This window comes from Trachypithecus francoisi, unplaced genomic scaffold (assembly GCF_009764315.1).
Source record: "Trachypithecus francoisi isolate TF-2019V2 unplaced genomic scaffold, Tfra_2.0 Lachesis_group14, whole genome shotgun sequence".
NCBI classification, from domain to species: domain Eukaryota; kingdom Metazoa; phylum Chordata; class Mammalia; order Primates; family Cercopithecidae; genus Trachypithecus; species Trachypithecus francoisi.
This window is the reverse complement of record NW_022681459.1, coordinates 42,069,158-42,085,920: the sequence shown is the minus strand read 5'-3', so window position 1 is coordinate 42,085,920 and position 16,763 is coordinate 42,069,158. Positions and strand designations below refer to the sequence as shown.

Genomic DNA, 16,763 nt, shown 5'->3' with positions numbered 1-16,763 from the left:
GCTTTCTACGGGGTCCTTAATGTTGTCACTGCTGCATTCCACTTAAGAGTCAAGAAACTACTAAATGCCAGTCGGGTCCTTCCTTATGCCAACAACCAAGATAAGCAGAGGAACTCCCCGCCCGTCAAAGGCTCAGGTCAAGCAGGGGAGAGTCAACAACCAGATCACCTGCCATCAGTGTTGAGAGGATGCATGCACTACTAGATCACCTGTCATCACTGCTGAGAGGACATGCACACAACCGGATCACCTGCCACTACTGCTAAGAGGAAACATGCATCATGAGATCACCTCCCATCACTGAGATCACCTCCCATCACTGCTAAGAGGACACTTGCACAACCAGATCACCTCCCACCATGGCTAAGAGGACACATGCACAGCTAGATCACCTGCCCTCACTGCTAAGAGGACACACACAGATCAATTACCTCCCATCACTGCTAAGAGGATTTGTGCGTAACAAGATTACCTGCCGTCACTGCTAGAAGGACACTTGCACAAACAAATCACTGGCCACCGCTGCTAAGAGGATATAATCACTCAGTACTCTGGGAAGTATCTGGAAAGGAAGGGGTGGGAAAAGTGCCCATAAGCTAGTTTAACAGAGCCTAACAGAGCACAAATGTTCCACAACAGCAATCTTCATTCCCGAACCCAGAACCGCCAACTAAAATAATAACCCTGACATGCAGTGATGCCAGCTTGCCACCTGGGCCAACCTGAGCTTTAACCACAGGGCTTCATGCACCCACGAGACCTTCCCACGTGACACAGGGCTTGGCACATAGCAGGTGTTAGAGAGAACAATGCGGAGGGGCTAAGTGTGAGCAGCCTCTACTCTCTGCAATGGCTAACATGCACAAGGATAAAGGGCCATGGCGCATGCAACTTACTCTCAAATGGTTCACAAAAAAGCAACGTGTGTGAATGCACGATATGCACATACACACAGAGGACAGGGGATAAGGCAAATAAGGTACAACGCCAACAGTAGGGAAGCCTCAGCAAAGAATACGCAGGTGTTCTCTGCACTCATTTTATTCTTGCAAATTTTCTGTGAGTTTGAAATTATTTCCAAGTAAAAGGTTTTTGTCAAGAAAAGAAAGGAAAATTCATTAGCTAGTGAAGCTAGAAAGTATATTACACCACTTTCCAACTAAAAAAAATGAACCTGTTAACCCAAAAGCCAAATTTACCAGTGGACAAACTCTACGAAGTGTCACAGTACCAGGCTATATAGGAAAGCACTCCAAACTCAGGAGGTGCAAGCTCACCTCTCCAGCTACTTCTGAGCCTCGGTCACTTTTCCTTGTGATAAAAATATGCACTCTCTCCCTATTCACCAAACCCCTGTGCTACTTCACATGATAGAAAACTCTGGACTCCAGCCCGGGTAAGGTGGTTCACACCTGCAATCCCGTAACTTTGGGAGGCCAAAGCAGGTGGATCACTTGAGCCCAAGAATTTGAGAAAAGCCTACATGGCCAACATGATGAAACCCCGTTTCTACTAAAAATACAAAGTTAGCCCAGTATGGTGGTGTACGCCATAATCAAAGTTACTCTGGAGGCTGACACAGGAGAATTACTTGAACCCAGGAGGCAGAGGTTACAGTGAGCTGAGATCCCGCAACTGCACTCTAGCCTGGGTGACAGACAGAAACTCCGTCTCAAAAAAAAAACCTCTGGATTCCAGAGCCAAGGTGCTGTGTTCACTTCTTAGCTCCCTGAGATTTTATCAGCTCAGCACAGCTGCCTACTGAAAACAAAAGGGCAAGAACCCTGAGCTAGAAGACAGCTCCACCTGGGTCTGAACCCTCGCTCTGCTGCTCACCAGCTGTGTGACCTTAGACAAGTCACTTGCCTCTCCCGGCTAGCTGTACCAGCAATAGAAGAAAGACGATCTTCTCGTCCTGTACCTCACCAAGGGGCCTGGCTGAGCACAAGCCCTGTACAGCACCAGCAACCAGCAGGAAGGGACCAGGGTGCACCAGCACTCAGAAGGCAATTTTTTCTCAGCTATGTATGGTGGGTTCAACCTGGATAGAGCTGTGGCTCGTGATATAATTTTGTTTCACAATTCAAGCTAGAAAGAAAAACAGTTTTAGAATCAGCAATCAATGCTGCCTTCTCTACACAGATGGAGAAAGGGCCAATGAGACATTATCACAGTGTTCCCCAAATCCCCCACCATCTCGCTGTCAGTTACCTTAGCAGTAGTATCCAATTCTCCTTCCTCATCATACCCCCAGTGATCATAACACACATCATCAGTGGTCACATGGCCTAATACAGAAGGGATTTGGGGGAGTGGGTGGTTCTGTCCCTCAGACTGGAGTATCTACATGGAAAAAGATTCTGCACCCTCACCTGGAGGACCCCAGGATCTATCAGGGAACAGATAGGTCCCCTGTGGCTCCACGTGGGGTTAAGGAAGCTGTTCAGAGCATAATGTGAGGTACTCCTGTGGCTGGGCTGGAGACACACAGTTGGAGTGCACAGGCCCCAGTCAGGGGTGCACAATGTGGGGAAGGCCAGAATCCTACAATGAAATCTCATCTCAGCCACTTAGCTTCACAAGCGCTCTGGATTTCAGCTTCCCATCTTTAAATGAGACTAAAAATAGCATCCAGCAGGGACCTCTTGAGAGTTAATACATGTTAATGCTTAGAACAGTGTCCGGCACATGACACATCTTAAATCAAGTTCAAATGTGCATTTAAAAGAAAATTGCTGGGCATGGTACCTCAGGCCTGTAATTCAGCACTTTGGGATGCCAAGGTGGGTGGATCACCAGAGGTCAGAAGTTCCAGACCAGCCTGGCCAACATGGCAAAACCCCATCTCTACCAAAAATACAAAAATTAGCTGGGCGTGGAGGCGTGTGCCTGTAATCCCAGCTAACCAGGAGGCTGAAGCTGGAGAATCGCTTGAACCAAGGAGATGGAGGTTGCAGTGGGCCGAGATCACACTACTGCACTCCAGCCTGGGCAGCAGAGCAGGACTCTGTCTCAAAAAAAAAAAAAAAAAAAGTGAAAGGTCAAGTATAGCAAGCACTTGCTGCCCCATAACTCCATGAAAGGCCTTCCACCCTGCCCTGTACCAGAGAGGAGGCCCAAGTGGCTTGGCCTCATCTTCAGGGAACCCGGCAGGCAGGAGTCAGAAAACACACTCCTAGGAAGTGGGCTTTGACTGGTACCTTCCTCATACCCAAGTATGCTTTTAAGGCCGGGATCCCCACAGAAAGAATGCCGACTAAGACCAGAGAAGCCCCAGCCTCTTGAAAGCACTAGCTAGGCAGATCCCTGCAGCACTCTCAGGAAGGACATAGGGGGAATGTGTGAAGAGGCAACACGCGGGCATACAAGGAACACATCAGGCCCAGAGGCCTGCCCTCACTGCCCAGCCAAAGCCAGGGAGCCAACTGCAGCTCCCAGGTTCTGCAGGGCAACTCAAGACGCCTCCAGGGGTAGCTGCAATGTTCTCATCTGGAGAGTCACCAAATCGAAAAGAATGTCTGCTTTCTCTACCAGAGCTACCCCACCCATGCCCTACTGAGACCTCAGTCTCAGTGTGAGGTCTCCTGTGACACCCCCCCTGCTTTACTTCCCGGGTTCACGCCATTCTCCTGCCTCAGCCTCCCGAGTAGCTGGGACTACAGGCGCCCGCCACCACACCCGGCTAGTTTTTTGTATTTTTAGTAGAGACGGGGTTTCACCGTGTTAGCCAGGATGGTCTCAATCTCCTGACCTCGTGATCCACCCGCCTCAGCCTCCCAAAGTGCTGGGATTACAGGCGTGAGCCACCGTGCCCAGCCCTGGCTTCTGTTCTTACCAAGGCCACCCCACTACCAGTCATCTCGCTGCCCAGAGAGCAGCCAAAAGCAGTGAGCTACTAGCTCTGCATGGGGAGACCAGAGAAGCACCACTGAATCTGTCCAGGTGGAGCATGGGTCAGGGCCTTGGCCACCAGGTAGGCACCAGGGAGGAGGCAGACATTCCATACAGATGACACAAGCGCAGAGCCAAGAGGCGCGGTGTATCTGGGCTGGGAGCCTGGCTAGGACGCAGGAGAGGGCCACACACCCCGTGCTCCCATACCCAGGTCATCAGAGAAGATGGCCCTGGCACTTCTGCCTTCATGGGACCTTTCCTCCATTAAGAAATATTAAGAGTCATGCTTTTTCACTGTATTGGCATAAAGAAAACTGTATTCAATATACATACGAAAACATTTTCTTTGACCGGAAGTTTTTTTTTCTGCTGACTTATAAAATAACATTCGCAGGCCACTAAAAGTACCGTGGGCCAGTGATACAGGATTCCTGTGCCTGATGGAGACATCGGTCCTGCATTTAGGGGGTTTGATTTTCTGGTGCAGTTCAAGGGAAGGAGAGGCACACTGAAATAGGTAGAAAAGGGTCTCCTAGGTTGCCCGGGTTCTGATTCCCCACCACAGACTTAAGAACACACTAGCTCCGAGGGGAGTTCCAGAGCATGGACTCATTCACCACATACATGCAGCACGCCTAAGGGCCCCGCACAGTGGCGAGGTCTCTGCTCGCGGGACGCCGGCGCCGACCACACAACGCTAGGCTGACTCCTGGTGCCTCCTCTGGACCGGGTGTGAGCTGAGGACTTCTTCAGTGCAACGCCTCACCGAATGACAGTCTGCCACAGCCACCAATGTCCAGGCGAGGAGTTTCCAGGACTGAGAGGCTGGCACTAGGCCACTGCTGGGAGGACTTCTGCGAAACCAGGTGCCCCCGAGAGCCGCTGTCCCCAGCCCGACTCCGACGCTGGGTTGGCGGGAGGGCGCGCCCGTGGCGTAGCTCCTGGCCGCCGCCGCTCCCAGGAAGGGCCCAGAGGCAACACCCCGGACAGCAGAGCTGCACGAAGTCCGAGGCGCCGCGAGCCCAGGTAAGCTCCAGCAGGCGTCCGCAGAGACTGCGAGGCAGCCCGCGAGCCAGGCCCCGCCCGCCCCTGCCCCAGGCGCGGCCCCTGCAGAAGGGCGCCGCGGGTGAAAGGAGGTCCTGGGGCGACCCCGGCCCCGCTCGCCGCCCCGCCCCCACACCGCCCCCATCGCGCGGCGCACCTGGCCGCAGCGGCTCGGTGACAGTGAGCACGAGCAGGAAGAGCAGTAGGAACGCGCCGCTGTCTGCTTTGGGCACCATTTATCCTCCGTTCATCCTCCCCGGGGCGGCTGCGTGACCCCGCTAGGAGGCCGGACCTGGCCGGACTGAGGGTCAGGGGACCGTGCCAAGAGGAGGGTCAGGCGGGGCTGGACCTGGGAGAGGAGCGGAGAGGCGGCGGGAAAGAGCTTCGGCTGGGCCGCGGGCTGGCGCGCACTCTCGGCGGCAGCCTCAGGTTCCGACTCCAGCTCCGCGCAAGATGGCTGCCGTCCTGCTCGGCTCCGCGCCGCGCCGCCCCGCCTCCCGCCCGCGACGCCGGCGCGGGCCAATGAACGCCAAGGTAGGGGGCGGGGCCAGAGCCACAGACCTCCCCCTGAAGGGGTGAGGCCTAAGGTCACGACGGCGGTGGGCGGGGACCTAAGGGCGGTGACTGAGGGGCGGGCTCTAAGGGAAGGGCGGGACCATACGGTGTGAAGCATGCCATTGCTTAAGCAGAGAGGCAGGGCCGGGCAGGGGCCTGAGCGACGCGGCCTCGGAAGGGAGTGGGGTCTCCGGTCGCCGGGTAGGGGCGGCGGGCGCGGGACCACAAGGACAGACATCGAAAGGCGCGGGGCATGGGGCAGGGCGCCGTGGGGTCGCGCGGGTGGGGAGCGGAGAGGACGAAGCGGGAACCTGGCTGGGACTCCAAGGGTCTTAACACCTGCAAGCTCAGGTCCGGTGAGCAGCCCAAAAGTGCGCCCCAAAGGGGTCTTTTTAAGGCCGAACCGCTGTGGAGGAGGGAGGGCCTGCCGGTTCTGAGGGTGGGGAAAGAGGGTCACCCTGTAAGGAACAGGAATGGCCTGAGGGAGTGTCAGGCAAAGAGATACCGGGAAGGCCAGGTCCTGGAGACTGCAGCGGAGCCGGCTCCCTGGAGGACCTCCCCGCACAATGGCTAGGGGAAGGCCACATGTGCAGGAAGGAAAGCTAGGCAGAGAGGAGGCTCAGCGCCCCTGCAAACAGTGCTCCAAGTGCCACCTCTCACCTGTCATCACCAACAGGGTGAACCTTGGAGGGCAGTGTTGGCAAAAAGAGTCCAGCTCTGTAAAATATTTGGAGACATTTCTTCTGAGCCAGTATGTGACCAATAGCCTGGGACACAGTCCCAGGTGATCCTGACAAGTGTCCAAGGGGGTAGGGCTACAGCTTGGTTTTATACATTTTAGGGAGACAAGACATCAGTCATGTAAGGTATACAGTGGTTCAGTCGGAAAAGGCGGGACAACTTGAAAGTGGGGGTGGAGGGGGCTTCAGGTCATGCGGATTGGCAGCTGGTTCAAATAGTTTATCTAAAGATGTGGAATCAATAAAAGGGACTGTCTGGATTAAGGGGTTGTGGAGACCAAGCTTTTTAAACAAATGAAGCATCCAGGTATCAGGCTGCACAGAGAAGAAACTTAATGTTTCTTATTAAAAAGTGCCAGACTCGACCGGGCACGGTGGCTTACACCTGTAATCCCAGCACTGTGGGAGGCGGAGGTGGGCGGATCACGAGGTCAGGAGATCCAGACCATCCTGGCTAACATGGTGAAACCCCGTCTCTACTAAAAATGCAAAAATTAGCCGGGCGTGGTGGCGGGCGCCTGTAGTCCCAGCTACTCTGGAGGCTGAGGCAGGAGAATGGCGTGAACCCAGGAGACAGAGCTTGCAGTGAGCTGAGATTGTGCCACTGCACTCCAGCCTGGGCGACAGAGCGAGGCTCCATCTCAAAAAAAAAAAAAAAAGTGCCAGACTCCTGGGCACAGTGACTCATGCCTGTAATCCCAGCACTTTGAGAGGCCAAGGTAGGCAGATCACCTGAAGTCAGGAGTTCAAGATCAGCCTGGCCAACATGGTGAAACCATGTCTCTACCAAAAATACAAAAATTACCCAGGCATGGTGGTGCACGCCTGTAATCCCAGCTACTCAGGAGGCTGATGGCAGGAGAATCGCTTGAACCAGGGAGGCAGAGGTTGCAGTGAGCCAAGATCACGCCACTGCACTCCAGCCTGGGTAACAGAGCAAGACTCTGTCTCAAAATAAAAAAGGAAAAATAAATAAAAAGTGCCAGACTCTAGTTAATTCTCTCAGGAGAAAAGACCTTGAAAGGGATGGGAATTCTCTACAGAATGTAGATTTTCCCCACAAGAAACAGCTTTGCAGAGTGACTTCAAAATATGTGAAAGAAATCTGTTTTACAGTAAAATACTTGTTTCTTTCCGGGCCTGCTGTCATGCTGGTATCTTACTACCACAGAGTCTGTTGTCAGTCTTCAAGTCTCTGTGTCAATGTTACCATTGCTTAGCTGTGCCTGAAACCTGAAGGGTGGAGGGATAATGAGGCCTGACTCGCACTTCCTATCACGGCCTGAACTAGTTTTTCAGGTTAAGTTTGGAATGCCCTTGGTGGAGAGGAGGGGTCCATTCAGATGGCTGGGGAGCTTAGAATTTTATTTTTGGTTTCCAGGAGACAGTAGTTGGGGTGTCCCCAGCAGGAAGGAGAAGAAGGCTGTCCGGAAGAAGGAGCACCCAGAACGCACAAAGGCCTGGCTGTCGGCAGTCAGGGTTAGGGAAGAAGGTGAAGGAGCAGAGAAAAGGGGGAAGGGCCATGGCAGGTGGGGACCCAACCCAACCTGAGTGACATCCAGCCTGCACTACCAAGTCATCCCTGAGGGGCCCAGGGTTCCACTTGGCTCCTGTGAGGAAGGGGTGCTGACTCCCTCTAGGTGGATGAGGCCAAAGTCAAATCCAAGGCTAGGATAGTCGTGTGACTCCTACTCCCCTAGGGCGTAGCCTGGAACAGGTGCCGGATGCAGAGCCTGGCACAGCAGAGGGGCTCCACTGCCAGAAGAAACAATAGCCACTGTCCGGTGCTGCCCCTGCTGCTTCTACTGTCCTCAGAGCAGCCACCAGTGCTCAGGGTGGCATCCAGGCCCCGCCTTTGGCCCCCAGCCCCAGATCTACCCTGGGAGCCCAGCCAGGGCTGAGAAAAAAACTAGTTCATCAAGTGCCAGGGAGCCCTGCCCGAGGACATGGCGTGCAAGATGTTCCACCAACTCTCCTTGGCCATTAAGTACTGCCACGACCTGGACATCGTGCATCAGAACCTCAAGTGTTAGAACTTCTCCTCGACAAGGATTTCAACATCAAACTGTTCCACTTCAGGTTCTCCAAGCTCTGCCTGCGGGATGACAATAGCCAACAGAGATTAAGCAAGACCTTCTGTGGGTCAGCGGCATATGCAGCCCCCAAGGTGCTGCAGGGCATCCCCTACCAGCCCAAGGTGTATGACATCTGGAGCCTGGGCGTGATCCTCTACATCATGGTCTGCAGCTCCATGCCCTACGACAACTCCGACATCAGGAAGATGCTGTGTACCCAGAAGGAGCACCACATGGACTTCCCACACTCCAAGAACCTGATAGATGAGTGCAAAGACCTCATCTAGTGCGTGCTGCAGCCCAACATCAGCCAGCAGCTCCACATCCATGACATTCTCAGCCAATGCTGGGTGCAGCCCAAGGCACAAGGACTGCCCTCTATGGTCATCAACAAGGAGGGGGAAAGCTCCCGGGGAACTGAACTCTTGTGGATCCCTGAACCTGGCTCTGCCAAGAGGTCTGCCACCAAGCTGGAGTCTGGGGAAGAGGCACAGCCCAAGGGACAACCTGAGACAAAACCTGAGGGTTGGCAATGCAAATGTCCAGGCAGTCAGACATCCTAGGCTTCCCTAGCAAGCTGTCGACCAGGGAGGAAGAGGAAGGGCCCCCCCAAAGGCCTCCAGAGATTCGCATCTAGTGAGCCATTTGTGGCCCAGTATGCCAGCAGTGAATGAGATGGAGCTCACACCTTCAGGCCCAAGCTCTGAAGAAGTCAAGGCACAAACCAGAGAAGGAAGACAGTCCCGGATGAGCTGCTGTTTTCATCAGTTTCTTCTCTCTCCCCTTGAACTTCATAACCACATTGCTAAAGAAGCAATAAATCACTATATTAATGCAGATGCCAAAGTGAACGTCTTTGCCTCAACTGACTAGTCCTGGGCTCCCCTCCATGGGTTTCCCACTCAGATTGTGCTATGATTCCTTCTTCACTTGGGAAAACATATCCCAGCGTGCCCAGCCCAGACCATGACCTCAGGCCCGTGCTGGGGCTGGGGCTGGGAGAGACCTGGAGGGGCAGGGGCCAGAGCTGAGAGGTGAATGAGGAAGCTGCTGCCTCAGAAGGGACGCCCCCAAGGCCGGTGCTGGGGTCAGGAAAGGACAGGGAGAGGACAGGACCAAGAAGTATGCCGAGGCACCCCTGCAGAGGAGTGCAGGCTCTGTGTACAGTTGGGACTGAGGGTCTGGGCAGACCTGCCCTCTGCAGCCCCACAAGGCTGCCAGTGGGGGTTGCAGGAGGCTACAGAGGACAGGTGGCCAGCCTCTCAACCACTCCTGAGCTCCCTACCCTGCTGGGCAACTTGTTCATTGTGCTCTGTCCACCACAGGCCTCCTGTGTCCAGCCAGCACCCAGCTTTCAAAGTGCTGGGGTCACCCCACCCTGTGGTCATTCTCCAGCCCAGGAGAAGTAGGAGGCTCTGCTGGATGGCCCAGCCACACTCCAGCCTGAGCATTTCCCACAGTCTTGTGTGGTCTTGACCATATCTTGTCCCCATCCCAGCCTGTCCCCAGGGATGACACCCCTGCCAGCACTAGAAGTTGACACTGGCAAGTAGGATAGGCCAAGCAACCACAATGCATGCCTGGCCTGAGGACAGGGAATGCTGACCATCGGAGCCCCACAGGGGTCATGAGCCTAAAGTTGGCACCACTGGCTACAGTGTGCTGCATGGCCTGTGCATATCTTAGGCAGGGCTACCTCCCCATGGCCCCTTTCTCCTCGCCCCACTGTGGACAACCTTATGTGGGTCTAAGGCTTGACACACACACAAAGGACAAGCGCTTTCAGAATCACCTCTCCCATGGCCTCTAAGTGGATGGGGCCAAAGTCAAACCCAAGGCTACGACAGTCGTGCAACTCCCACTTCCCCTGGAGCAGGGCCTGAAGCAGGTGCTGGACACAGAGAATGTCAGAGCAGAGGAGCTCCACTGCCAGCAGCATCCATGATCACTGTCCACAGTCTACCTATGGTCACTTCTCTACCTCAGGAAGACCCCAACCTCAGTCCCCTTGGAGAAGTAGGGTCCAGTGAGAGCCTGGACCAGCCCTCCTTCTCAAGTCCACCTGCCTCCTCATGCTCCCAAAGCCCCCTTCCACGTGGTTTAATTTCAGGCCTCCACCCCAACCCTCCCACCACCTCCAACAGTGTCCAGAGCCATCCCCCACCCAGCCTGGCTCCCACTGCCCAGTGGGGAGAAACCTACCCACCCTGGCCTCTGGGGTCCTCCTGTGGCCCAATGCATCCTCCCCTGGCCTCTGGGCACCAGGCCTCACCACTGTGCCCCCCATCACACACATGGCCCATAATCATACAGGGAACTTGCCCCTGCAGACTCTGTCCAGCTCTCCAGGCTCAGCTGAGGGGCTGAGGCCTCCATAAAGCCTTCTAGGGGTTCTCAGCAGCCTGCCACTCTGTACTCTGCCAACAGGCCTTGAGGGGCCACCCTGTTCTTCCCACCAAGAAACTCATGGTGGAGAGGGAGCCCAGAGTGCTGGGATGGGGGCCCGGGTGGGACATCCTGAGGAATGGCTCTTGGGCCCTCCTTCCCAATTATCCCCACAGACCTGCGCTGGTCCTCAGAGGAGTGGCCAGCAAGCAGGTCTAGGAGCTTCACTGTAGCTCAGCCAGGTGAGCCCGGGTGGGAGGGGCTGCGGGAGGAGTTCCTGCTCTGCGCTTACAGCTGGAAACAGCTCAGAGAGGGTGTCTGAGATCACACTGCCCAGGGCAGGAGGCCCAGGTGACCCCTCCACAGTTGGCCTCGCCATGCCGGGCGACTCCCATAGGTGGCTCAGCCCTGGCTCCGACCCCTTCAAGGACCCTCAGAGGTGCTAGGACCAGGACCGCAACAGGGCCCTCCATGGCCTGTCCATGCTCTTGCCAAGCCACATCCCTTCAAACCGTCACATGTAATAGCCATCCTCATCCCCCTCCACCTGGCTAGTTCCTCAGACCTCAGCCTTCCCCAGCTTCCCAAAATCCAATCCCCAGTTCCCTGTCCTCACAGCACCATGGTTCTGAGGTGTGGCACAGCCACCATCATGCACACACACTTGGCGTGATTGAGCCCCCTCGCCTCTGGGCTCCAGGAAGGCATGGGTGGTCTAGCTCATCAGTGTACCTCAGCACCCAGGGCAGACCCTCAGTGCTTGGGGGACAAATGAGTAAACAAGTGTCTACTTTATAAAGGAAAGGAAGGTTCAGAGGGAAGTGGATTTCTCAGAGTGTGCAGGTACCTGGCTCACAGGACTGCAACCCTAGGAGCAATGCTGGAGGTCCCCAGATCCAATCCAACCCTCTCTGTCAAACACACCAGGAGTCCCGGCCCTGTGTGTGCTTCCTGGATGAAGTGGCCCACTCCATGCCCGGGCAGCTCTGCCTCTGCACTGTTGACACCTGCCTCTTCTGGCATGTCCCCCAAGGACCAGAGAGGCACTCGGGGGGTGAAGTAGAATGCACAAAAAGAGGGAGAAGGCATTGGTAGAGTCTAGCAAGAAGGCAGATATGCGGCCAGGGCATGGTAGCTCATGCCTGTAATCCCAGCACTTTGGGAGGCTGAGACAGGCAGATCACTTGAGGCCAGGAGTTCGAGACCAACCTGGGCAACAGAGTGAAACCCCATCTCTACTAAAAAATACAAAAATTAGCTGGGCATCATGGTGCGTGCTTGTAATTCCAGCTGCTCGAGAGGCTGAGGCATAAGAATTGCTTGAACCCTGGAGGTGGAGGTTGCAGTGAGCTGAGATCGTGCCAGAGCAAGACTCCACTGAAAACAAAGGGAAGGGAAGGGAAGGGGAAGGGAAAGGGAAAGCCAAAGGCAAAGGCAAAGGGCAGGGCAAGCAGATATGCAGAGAAATGCCCCAGATAGGGCATTTAGGGGAGCAAGGGAAAGGGTCCGGGGTTGGTAAGTGGGAATTCTCATGCTCCTGGGTCCTGGCCTGCAAATTTTCATAGCCAGCCCCTTCTAGGACAAAAAAAATGAGTGAAGTGCTGGTCATTTCAGCCATAGAGACTCCCAGGAGAAAAGAAACCATCAAACTAAAGCTATTAACCACCGATGCTACAAAGAGCTTGGGGTGGGACTCTGGGAGGCTGTCACTGCTGGAAGGCAGTCCCTGTGGGCACATCGGCCCCTCCTGCTCATCTGAGCCTCTCAGCTTGGCATCCTGACTTTGGCTGCCCTGTTTCTCCAATCTTCCCTAGTGACCTCCAAACACAGGGTGCTCCCTGTGTACTCCAGACAGAATGGGTTCACACAGCCATGCCAGGGCCGATGTCACATCTGCCTGACATGTCCTGCTCCTCTTGTCAACCCCATGGAGTCTGTTGATCCCCAGCACCCCAGCTCCAACATCACTTCCTCTTTGAAACCTTCCAGGACTAAACCCCACCTGGGAGCAGGCCTTCCTCCCTCTCCCCTGAACGCTGAGCACACAGCTCGTCTGTCCCAGCCACTCCCTGTGGCCCCAGGATGCCTGTGATAGATGACAAATGAACATCAGTCCCAAGCACCTGAGGAGACATGTACAGGATGCCACATTTCCCAAAGCACAAATCCACACACCAGCCCTGAAACAGGATGTTCACACTGTTTCCAGGTGCAAAAGGCAGCCCAAGATGCAAATGATACTCAATGTCAGGGTTCCAACAGGCGACTGGTGCTCACGCCACACAAAGGCCCAAACTGACATGACTCAGAACCCCCTCCTCACCCAGGTGTCTGCTCTTCCCAGTGCATGGCCTGGGCGCTCTCAGCCCCAGGATTCCCCAGCACCAGGGCCCATCCACTGACAGACTAGCAAACAAGACAGACCTGACCTTCTGTCTCCTGCTGATCCCGAGGCCCACCCTGGCCCAGCCTCCTCTCACTTGGTCGAAGGCACTGGCCCCGACCTTCATCGCAAAGCCAATTCTACTCTGTCTCTCTCTCTGCCACTGACCATCGTAAAACACAACTGGGACGGCCTTTCTCCTGTCTTGCACCTGCAGCGGCGGACTGCCACTTAGAGAAAAAGCCCCGACTCCTTCACTTCCCTCCTACTTCCCAGCCACTCTCAGAAAAAGCCCTCTCTTCTCCCAGGTTCTCTGCTGCCCAGGTGCCTTCCTGCCGCCTCTACCCAAGGGAGGCCCTGCCCCACCCCTCAGACATGCAGGCACCTGCCCTGGACCCTGGGCACCCAGTTGGCGTGTACTGCAGCCCTGATCCACCCATACACAGGCCCTTGCTCGCTGGAGCAGCAGCGACTCACCTGCCCGGCTCTCTACCCTGAGGGGCCTGCCGCCTCCGCTCCCAAACAGAGAGCTGCTTTCGTCTACCAGGCTTGGCACAACTGCCAGCCTGACTGGTCCAGGGCAGTCCCTCCCAGGTACCACTGTTCCCAGAACCAAGCCAGGTCCAGCTGCATTTTCTTGAGGCCCAATAACGAGAAGCAGACAAACTAGGAAAGAAGGGAATTTATTACTGTAACTGGATACAGGGAGAAGGCTGGAGATAATTCCACCAGACCAACTCAAAGTGCTACAATTTTCTTAGTGTTTATATAGGTTGGGGTTATATGCCTACGTGCTAACAATCACCTAAGTCTACTGGTAACTGATTTTGTTTCAAGTAGGTCAGAGGCAAAAAAAAATGTTTGCTAAGTCTGATTAAAAGGGGCCCAGTGCCTTCAAGGCCTGTCTACTGTGGTACGGGTGTGATTATTTTGATTTTATCTCCTTTACAGCTTGGTCCAGAGAGCTGCCTTAAACTATTTAATGAATCTATTCAAACAGCTGCCTGTTACCTTGACTTGTCTTCAGATTTTGTCGACCCGAGATGGGTCCTGGCACTAGGAATGTAAAACCGTTCCTATTATTTTGGCTGGCTCCAGCAAGAGAAAAGCCCATGCAAGGCTCCTACTCACCATCTATTTCATTTCTAGCTTCATTGTCTGGGCGCTAATTTCCCTAGATTTAACTATGTGCTCAGTGTTAAGGCAGTGCTGTGGAAATCTGTCTGTGTAACTGGGGTACTATGCAGGCCTGTCTGGGTGACTGTCAGGGAGAACTGTCCTGCCACACCAAGGACACAGTCCAAGGGGGGCTTTTTTTCATAGCCCAAGGAAGCTGCAGGAAACCCACCCTAGTGAGACAAAGACCAATGCAGGGTCAGTCCCCACAGCCAGGTGATGGAAACAGGCTGGACATGGGCCGCCTCCCCTCCCACCTGACTTGTGTGACAGGGAAACCAATGCAAGCAGCAGCAGCAGGGTTACCACAGTAACCTGTGTCTGGGGACAGGCTTCCGTCCAGCGGGTGGGGAGCGGGTGCTCCTGCCAGACCAGCCTAGCTGCCATGGTTCCAGGAACCCTGTTCCCCCTCAGCCCAGTCCCCGCCCCCACTCCTTGGCTTTATGAGTTCATTCGCTGAAGTCACCCAGAGACAATGCTGAGTGTTCCACCCCTGAGTTGAAGCCCAGCCCAGCCGAGCCAGACACCTCCCGGTAGCGTCAATGAGGACAATGCCTGCTGGCCCACGTGACGGGGGGATGTAGACGGCAGCGGCGCCAGTCGCTCCTGGCACCATGGACGATGCCACAGTCCTAAGGAAGAAGGGTTACATCGTAGGCATCAATCTTGGCAAGGGTTCCTACGCAAAAGTCAAATCTGCCTACTCTGAGCGCCTCAAGTTCAATGTGGCTGTCAAGATCATCGACCGCAAGAAAACACCCACTGACTTTGTGGAGAGATTCCTTCCTCGGGAGATGGACATCCTGGCAACTGTCAACCATGGCTCCATCATCAAGACCTACGAGATCTTCGAGACCTCCGATGGGCGCATCTACATCATCATGGAGCTCGGCGTCCAGGGCGACCTCCTCGAGTTCATCAAGTGCCGGGGAGCCCTGCACGAGGACGTGGCGCGCAAGATGTTCCGACAGCTCTCCTTGGCCGTCAAGTACTGCCACGACCTGGACGTCGTCCACCGGGACCTCAAGTGCGAGAATCTTCTCCTCGACAAGGACTTCAACATCAAGCTGTCTGACTTCGGCTTCTCCAAGCGCTGCCTGCGGGACAGCAATGGGCGCATCATCCTCAGCAAGACCTTCTGTGGGTCAGCGGCATATGCAGCCCCCGAGGTGCTGCAGGGCATCCCCTACCAGCCCAAGGTGTACGACATCTGGAGCCTGGGTGTGATCCTCTACATCATGGTCTGCGGCTCCATGCCCTACGACGACTCCGACATCAGGAAGATGCTGCGTATCCAGAAGGAGCACCGTGTGGACTTCCCACGCTCCAAGAACCTGACCTGCGAGTGCAAGGACCTCATCTACCGCATGCTGCAGCCTGACGTCAGCCAGCGGCTCCACATCGATGAGATCCTCAGCCACTCGTGGCTGCAGCCCCCCAAGCCCAAAGCCATGTCTTCTGCCTCCTTCAAGAGGGAGGGGGAGGGCAAGTACCGCGCCGAGTGCAAACCGGACACCAAGCCAGGCTTGAGGCCCGACCACCGGCCCGACCACAAGCTTGGAGCCAAAACCCAGCACCGGCTGCTGGTGGTGCCCGAGAACGAGGACAGGATGGAGGACAGGCTGGCCGAGACCTCCAGGGCCAAAGACCATCACATCTCCGGAGCTGAGGTGGGGAAAGCAAGCACCTAGCATGACGATGGCCCCGTCGTGTGTGGTGGGGGTCGTGGTGGGGGGGGCATGGCGCAGTCGGCCTTCATATTAACTAAGTAGGCAGGTAGGATCTGAAGAAGGCACAGGTGCAAGTAAAATTCGTCAATTAAACCACTATTTTGATTACGTTCCATTAGCTTTCTTCCACTTAGTAGCAAAGACGTTCTTTACTGACCACCAAATAAACCACAGGGTGTGTACAAGCATCAAGAGTGCCCAGTGAGGAGTGTTTTTCTCTGGGACTCAGCCAACCGCCCCACCTGACACACAGTAGTCTCTGGCCTAGGAGCACAGGACAGGTGCTCAGGTACAGGCAGACTCCTGGTGTGGCCTCGCCTTGTGGGGGACGAGAGGGCCTGTGCCAGGGTCCACCTGCCAGGCCCACACTGTCTCCCTCTGACCTGGCCTCCTCCCCAATGCCCTGGGGCTGGCCAGCTCCAGGGGTCCACGACTCCCCCTGGCCTCCTGCAGTTCAGCCCACTCTAACCTACCCCCACTCCCTCAGAGCCCCTCGCTCAGCATCCTCCTCTTCCTCTATTTCCCAGAGTCATTAGAGATTTCTGTCCTCAGCCCTCAAGTCCCCTGCCCTGTCCTCCAGGGGCAGCCCCAGCTGAGACCTCCAGGTGTGCCCTCCCCACCCAGTGGCTCTGCAAGCTGCTCAGCAGTCCTTGGTGATGGTGCACTGGCCTGTCTTTTGTGCTTCCTGCTGTGTCACCCATTGCTCCCAAAGCATGCGGCCCACTTGCTGGCCAAGTGCTCGAGGTGGTCAGCACCTAGACAGTGCTCCTCTCCCCTCCCT

General features: G+C 55.4%; 2 protein-coding genes and 1 pseudogene across 7 annotated transcripts in view; 2 read left to right on the top strand and 1 right to left on the bottom strand.

The window, feature by feature from the left end:
- DGCR2 (DiGeorge syndrome critical region gene 2) overlaps positions 1 to 5,493 on the bottom strand; it is an 87,074-nt gene extending 81,581 nt beyond the window's left edge. For 2 of the 6 annotated variants that reach the window (XM_033232984.1, XM_033232985.1), the window contains exon 1: positions 5,096 to 5,493. In XM_033232984.1, the coding sequence (XP_033088875.1) occupies positions 5,096 to 5,174 (79 nt within the window). In that variant the 5' untranslated portion in view covers positions 5,175 to 5,493. The remainder of the gene's footprint in view (positions 1 to 5,095) is intronic. The other 4 variants (XM_033232982.1, XM_033232983.1, XR_004442329.1 and 1 more) reach the window with 3 other exon arrangements.
- A 253-nt stretch (positions 5,494 to 5,746) lies between these two features.
- LOC117096530 lies at positions 5,747 to 10,836 on the top strand (annotated as a pseudogene).
- A 2,826-nt stretch (positions 10,837 to 13,662) lies between these two features.
- On the top strand, positions 13,663 to 16,091 carry TSSK2 (testis specific serine kinase 2). Its single transcript, XM_033232987.1, has one exon. The coding sequence runs from the start codon at positions 14,867 to 14,869 to the stop codon at positions 15,941 to 15,943; it is 1,077 nt and encodes a 358-aa protein (XP_033088878.1). The 5' UTR covers positions 13,663 to 14,866; the 3' UTR covers positions 15,944 to 16,091.
- The last annotated feature ends 672 nt before the right edge of the window (positions 16,092 to 16,763 follow it).